The following is a 7317-nucleotide window of genomic DNA, read 5'->3' as shown; positions in this document are numbered from 1 at the left end:
TCGCCATGGTCCAAACACACCTAGCCTTTCCCTCTTCAACCCATTTTTTTTGTAAGACAGAGTCTCGCTCTGTTGCCCAGGCTGGAGTGCAGTGGCGCCATCTCGGCTCACTGCAACCTTTGCCTCCTGGATTCAAGCGATTCTCTTTGCCTCAGCCTCCCAAGTAGCTGGGATTACAGGCGCCCACCACCATGCCTGGCTAAATTTTTTGTATTTTTGGTAGAGATGGGGTTTCACCGTGTTAGCCAGGATGGTCTTGAACTCCTGACTTCAAGTGATCTGCCCACCTTGGCCTCCCAAAGTGCTGAGATTACAGGCATGAGCCACCCCGCCCAGCCTGCAATTGCCTCTTAACTGGACACCCTGACTCCATTCTCATCCCCGTGTCCCTGCTGCTCCCCTCCATCTTCCATTTAGCCACCAGAAATATCATCTCATATATAACCCAATTGTGTTTCTCCTCTCCATGGCTACTCCCATGGAGCCTCATCTGTGAAAGAATCAAGGCCGGACTTCTCGACACAATATTCAGGTCCCTTCCCAAGTGCCCCATGCCCACCTTACCAAACCCTGCCTCTCAGTTGCCCTCTTCTCAAGCTCATGACAGAATATGTGTAAAGCCACCATGCTCCTTTTGGCCTCTAGGAATTTGCACATGCCATTCCTTGTCCCTGGAATGCCCTTCTCCCCAGCTTTCTTGGTGAACTTTTCCATCACATGGCACCTCTCAGAAAACGTTTCTCTGATGCCCTTCCCCACCAGCCCCCCAGGTGAAATGTGCTGTCCCACCTCTGTCCTATAGCACAAAAGTCTTTCACTCAGTGTGAGCACTTATCACCACAAAATATAATGTATTTGTTTACATGTCCACTCCCCCCACTTAATGGGGCATCTTGAAACTAAATACTGCATTATTTATTATATCCTCTCCACCCTCCTCATTGAAGCTGAGTGCCTATATGTACCATATACTGTGCAGATGCTTCACTTATGTTAACTCAGCTAATACTCTTCTTGACAACCCTCCAAGTTATTCCTGCTTTACAGAGCAGAAAATGGAGAGTGTCACTGAGAGTGTCCTGAGAGTCACTGGAGTGACTCTCATGTTTCTTGCATGGGCGATTGACTAGATATAAAATTAGCTGTGGGCCGGGCACAGTGGCTCACACCTGTAATCCCAGCACTTTCGGAGGTGACATGCCCAAGGTCCCACAGGGTAGAAAATGAATGAGTTGGGGTTGGAAACCAGGTCGGCTTGCTTCCAAATTCTGTGCTCCATAGTATGCACCTGTGCACCATGAGGCACATGGTGCCTGATACACTGAAGGCATGCAGCATCAGCTAGACTGGATCAGAACATGGAGGCAAAGTCAGAGAGCCCACCTTCTTAGTGCCATAGAGGGTCTCCAGCAGCTTCTCTTGTGCAGACTCAAAGCGTCGGTCCAGACTTGAGGTTGTCTTTTGCACTAGGTTCCAGATCAGGTAATTGTTCAGGATGCTGACAACCAGACCAGAAAATAAGAAAAGGGCAGGTGGGATGCCCTTTCCACCCCCCAAACCAGCGCCTAGCAACATGCAACCTGCAGGAGTCCTGAGAGGCATATGTGGAAGCTGTCCCAGAGTTTCTCTTTGGCCCCGGGGCCACATACCTGCCTGTAGAGGTCAGGTTGGAGAGAGGTGTGGGAACAGAGATCACAGGGAACACCCTGAAACCCTAGCACAGATGAAAAGCCCATAGGCATTCTGATTTGATGTTTGGAAGGCTCATGGCATTATCAAACATTGTTCTGTGTGGCTGGACCAGTCCACTATGCCCAGCCTTGCTGAAGACCTCCACAGAACCCACCCTCACCTTGGGATCCCCCCACACCTTGGTTCTGTGCGGTTGATGAGCTCTGACACCTGCTGCAAATAATCCATCCCATACACCACCACAGGCTCAGAGTCACTCAACTCCAATGGTGACAGCAAGAAAGACAGGAACTCAAGCCAGTCCATGGAGGGCGCCAGAGCCTGAGAGAAAAAAATCTCAGACCTTGCCTTCCCGAGACTCGCTTCCAGCAGAACCTTCCCCCACTGTATGCTGGAGCCTGGAGCCCTTCCCATTGCCATAGCAACAACTACTGGCTTCATGGCGACTCCTTCCTGTAATATACTCTTTTCCAGGTCTGGGCACCTCCAATCTGGGAGCCCAGTCACTTATTATACAAGGATAACCACTACTTGTGACATTCAGCTGGGGCCTAGATATTAAAATATTTTCCTAACAATTGATAAAATACCACTCCCCTGACACCCCACACATACTGGCTTCTCCTCCAGAACCACATCCCACCCCAACTTTTCCATAATCCAACATCTAAAGTGTTAATGGCCTGGTACAGTACAGGTCCTCCAGTAGAAACTTCCACTTCTATCTTTTTTTTTTTGAGATTGAGTTTCGCTGTTGTCACCCAAGCTGCAGTGTAATGGCACGATCTCAGCTCACTGCAACCTCCGCCTCCCAGGTTCAAGCGATTCTCCTGCCTCAGCCTCCCGAGTTGCTGGAATTACAGGCATGTGCCACCAAGTCTGGCTAATTTTTTATTTTTAGTAGAGATGGAGTTTCATCATGTTGGTCAGGCTGGTCTTGATCTCCTGACCTCAGGTGATCCACCCATCTCGGCCTCCCAAAGTGCTGGGATTACAGGTGTCAGCCACCGTGTCCAGCCTATTCTGATTGTTTTGTGGACATCTCATACAAACTGTTACACATTTTTAACACAATCCCTCCGTGCATCCCCAGGCAACAAGAAAGGGACCAAAGGATGGCCCAGTGAGGGGTGGCCCTAAATGGACACCATGTTTTTCCCAGTGCAACTGGAAAGCACAGAAATGCAAGGGAATAAGGAAAGGACTGGCTGCCTTGAGGAGATGACATGGAGGGAAGCTGAGTGGTGTGTTCCAGGGCTGGCCCCTCTCAGATGTTTCCAGTCCCCTGCCTGCCCCACCTGCAGCTCCGAAATGCTCATCTTGTGATAGATTTTCTCCTCGTCGCGCCGCTGGTCCTGGGGCACTGTGATGTTGGCCAGTTGTATCTCCAACTCCAGAACCTGCTGCATCTGCTCCCTCGTGGAGGTGGGCCGCCCACCCAGCAGCATCCCCAGCTCCTCCATGTAGTCCAGATAGGCAGTGAGCACCTGTCAAGGCCCAGGTGACCCTCAGAGCCCAGCAACAAGTCCTGCCCAAGGCTGAGAAGATCTATTCTTACCACCACCTCTGCTCACTATCTCTTCTGCTTGATTCTGGAAGCCTTCTTGGATGACCTATTTCATTTCTGACACACTGCTTACCACCATCGGCTAAGTATTGTTTACTTCTTTTATTTTATTTTATTTTATTTTTTGAGATTAAGTCTCATTCTGTTGCCCAGGCTGGAGTGCAGTGGTGCGATCTCGGCTTATTGCAACCTCCACCTCCCGGGTTCAAGCAATTGTCCTGCTGCAGCCTCCCAAGTAGCTGGGAGTACAGGCACCCACCATCACGCCTGGCTAATTTTTTGTATTTTTAGTAGAGATGAGGTTTCACCATGTTAGCCAGGCTGGTCTCAAACTCCTGACCTCAGGTGATCTGCCCGCCTTGGCCTCGCAAAGTGCTGGGATTACAGGCGTCAGCCACCGTGCCTGGCCTTGTTTACTTACTTCTGTACTTGTTTATCATCTATTTCCCCAAGGAGAAGGTGAGTTCCAGCAGAGCATTGTTCCAAGTTACAGCAGCTTACTCACTACTGTCTCTAGGGACTAGAACAGAGTAAATGCTCTGCAAGTGTCTGTCCAGCAGATGGGCCTGCTTCCCATACTGCTTTGCCTTCTTCTTTCCTAGATCCCTGCTAGTTGTCTCAGCCCATCAGTGACCATGTGCCTTCACTGAACAGCTGACTGGACCTCACAGGGGATCCGGGCCATGGTGTCCTCAGGCCTCTATTACCGCCCATCCTGCCAGGCCTCAAGCTTGCTGCTTTCTCCACTACCCGCTGGTCTCCAAGGGAGAGAAAAGCATGGAAAAGAAACATTTAGTGACCACTTCTGTGGACATGCATCAGACTCTCTATTAGAGGCTTTCCATACAGTGTATCTTTTCCTTCCTGCACAGCAACTTCATGAAGTGAAGATGAGTCCCATTTCATACCCCAGGGGACAAACTTAGGAAGATGACACGGCTTGACTTCCATCACAAACTAGCGGATAGCAGAGTGAGAATGTGGCCCAGGCCTGATGACCCCAGGGCCACGGCGGCCCTGGCCCTGCCCAGGTCCAGTACAAACTCATGCGGCCTCACCCCTGCTGGCCCTGAGGCTCCATGAAGGCAGGGCTGTGTTTGCTTTGTTCACTACTGTCATTTCAGGCCCAAGCGCAACTGTCTGCCACATAGTAGGTGCTCAATAAATGTCTGTTGAATAACAGGATGAAAACCTGCAAACAGACACTCAGCACTGCTCTGTGCCAATTCCCTTAACCCTCCTCCCGGAAACCACTTTCCACTCAACCTGAAGGCCCACCTGGGCTCCCCAAATCACCAAAGGCCATCTCCTCTTCTACTTACTGAGAAGTTTTAGATCCCTTAATATCCATTCTGTGTATTTCAAATTCCTCCTGTCCCTCACCTCTCCTCTTACTTGCTGCTGGCATCAGAGGAAGAGGTTTGAGTACCAATCCCAGTCATCCTAGCTCCTGAGGGGGATGGTTAGCTAAACCAGTGATCTCACCTTACCCCTTCTCCCTACCTCCTCACCTTCAGCTTAGTGCTTACTTTTGAGACTCTCTTGAACCCTGCTTTACTCTTAGTTTTTTGTTGTTGTTGTTGTTGTTTGTTTGTTCGTTTGAAATGGCGTCTCCCTCTGTCACCCAGGCTGAAGTGCAGGTGTGTGATCGCAGCTCACTGCAACCTCCACCTCCCAGGTTCAAGCGATTCTCCTGCCTCCGCCTCCCCAGTGGCTGGGATTACAGGCGCAGGCCACCACACCTGGCTAATTTTTGTATTTTTAGTAGAGACAGGGTTTCGCCATGTTGGCCAAGCTGGTCTCGAACTCCTGACCTCAAGTAATCTGCCCACTTCGGCCTCCCAAAGTGCTGTGGCCACAGGCATGAGCCACTGCACCCAGCCTACTCTTAGTTTTCATCCTATCTCAACCTTTTGCGTTGCATCTTTCTCTAGATCCCAGCACAGGAGGCTTCCTGAAGGCAACCAGTGACACACTGATAGTCAAACCCCAGTCTTTCCTCTTGCCCCTATCAAAGGGTTGAAGGATGTGGTTCTCTCCCAAATCGTAAAAATTATCTCCTCCCCTGCTCAGATGATGTCAAAATCACACATCTGTTCACATCACTTTTAAGTTTCCCCTTCCATTTCTTTTGGGATGAATCCTAAATTTGGCCGACAATGCTCCTGCATAGTGTGAGCCTATGGACTTGTCCAGAAGGCCTTGGCCTGCATGCCCCTCCTGCTCCCTCTCCCACTGAGAATGGCCAGTGGGCCATATGCCTTCCCACCTTGGAGCCTTTGCATAACCTATTGTCTTTGCAGAGCCCTCTCCCTTCATTGCAGCCTATCTGCACCCTGGAACTAGGCAGGTTCCTGTTTGCACTTGCTCTCAGAACCCTATGCTTCTTCTCTAACTGGAAACAGGAAAACTGTGTAGCAAACTGTTGTTTGCCTTCTTCCCCACTCAGAGGGTGGTAGAAGTGTCTTGTTCACCATATGCCTAGAGGAGGGTCTGGCCAAGGGATGCTCAGCAGATGTTTCTGAATGAATGACAGAAGGACAAATGATTGTCCTATTCCACAGCAATCTCTTTTGCTATTTTTCTCCCACTGCCCTTAAAATACAAGGATCTCCTTCTGTCCTTTCTCTGTCCTCCTCCTGTCTCACCTCTTCAAAGCCTTTGTTTAGGTTTCTTTCTTCTTTCTTTTTTTTTTTTTTTTTGAGACAGAGTCTTGCTCTGTCATCCAGGCTAGAGTGCAGTGGCGCCATCTCAGCTCACTACAACTTCCACCTCCTGGGTTCAAGCGATTCTCCTGCCTCAGCTTTCCAAGTAGCTGGGATTATAGGCACCCGCCACCACGTCGGGCTAATTTTTGTATTTTTAGTAGAGATGGGGTTTCACCATGTTGGTCAGGCTGGTTTCAAACTCCTGACCTCAAGTGATCCACCTGCCTTGGCCTCCCAAAGTGCTGGGATTACAGGCAAGAGCCACCACGCCCAGCCCAATTTTTGTATTTTTAGTAGAGATGGGGTTTCACCATGTTGGCCAGCTGGTCTCAAACTCCTGTCCTCAAGTAATCAGGCCACCTCGGCCTCCCAAAGTGTTTGGATTACAGCAACCCCACCTGGCCTGGTTGGGTTTCTAAGGAGATACCTCTCAAACCTCTGGGTCCTTTCAGGGTTATTCTCTCTTCAGGACTCCACACGGCTTTCCCAGCTGCCTGCTGGCCTCTCTGTATGTAAGGTGCCCAGGTCCCAGCAAACTCACATGTCTAAAAGGAGCAGCTCCCACACCCTGAGCATCTTCCACATGCAGGAGCATAAGTTTGTACCCCTAAACTACTCCCAACACCGCATGAGGTTGATGCTATGATCCCCTATTTACGGATGAGGGAACAGCATCAGAGAGATTAATCAACTTGCACCAAGCAGCAGAGCTGAGACTGAAATCCAGGTCTGACTCCAAAGTCTCTCCTATTCCTGTGACATTGCACTGTCTCCTCTTTCTCAATGTACCCTAAGCTGGTTCTTCTTACAGACATCCCTAATTCCCAAGGCACCCCTCCATTCCACCATCACGAAAGTGAACAGCTTCAGCCATCTTCACCTCTTCCCTCCTCTAACATCCAGGCACCAAGAACTCATGATTCTGACTTGATGATATCTCTTACATCCTCCTCTTCCTACCATTCCTTCTGCCACCTCTTTCATTTGGGACCTTCCTGACTCAGAGCACAGAGTACCGCAGACACTCTTAATTCATCTCCAGGCTTTCTTTCTCACATCTACTTTTCACACCCCAAACAAACTGACTTCCCAAAGCACTGCGCTCCCTCCCTACTTTGAAGCATGCAGTGGCTCTCCGGGAGCTACAGAATAAACTCCATAGTGTGCTATTCAAAGTCCCCTCCATAACCCATTCCTGCCCACCTCTCCAGCCTCTCATCTGCCTTGAGTTCTGTATTTTACCATAGTGGACCCCTCGCCATGGTCCAAACACACCTAGCCTTTCCCTCTTCAACCCATTTTTTTTGTAAGACAGAGTCTCGCTCTGTTGCCCAGGCTGGAGTGCAGTGG

General features: G+C 49.9%; 1 protein-coding gene across 1 annotated transcript in view; it reads right to left on the bottom strand.

The window, feature by feature from the left end:
* Positions 1–3175, bottom strand: part of LOC105514462 (endothelin-converting enzyme 2) — a 9598-nt gene extending 6423 nt beyond the window's left edge. Inside the window, exons 1-3 of the mRNA XM_011945835.1 lie at positions 2991–3175; positions 1871–2013; positions 1384–1498 (exon numbers count right to left, since the gene is read on the bottom strand). Coding sequence (XP_011801225.1) covers positions 1384–1498; positions 1871–2013; positions 2991–3155 — 423 coding nt within the window. The 5' untranslated portion in view covers positions 3156–3175. The remainder of the gene's footprint in view (positions 1–1383; positions 1499–1870; positions 2014–2990) is intronic.
* Positions 3176–7317: the final 4142 nt, after the last annotated feature.

Source organism: Colobus angolensis, unplaced genomic scaffold (assembly GCF_000951035.1).
Source record: "Colobus angolensis palliatus isolate OR3802 unplaced genomic scaffold, Cang.pa_1.0 Scaffold245, whole genome shotgun sequence".
NCBI classification, from domain to species: Eukaryota; Metazoa; Chordata; class Mammalia; order Primates; family Cercopithecidae; genus Colobus; species Colobus angolensis.
This window is presented reverse-complemented; position numbering and strand designations above follow the sequence as displayed.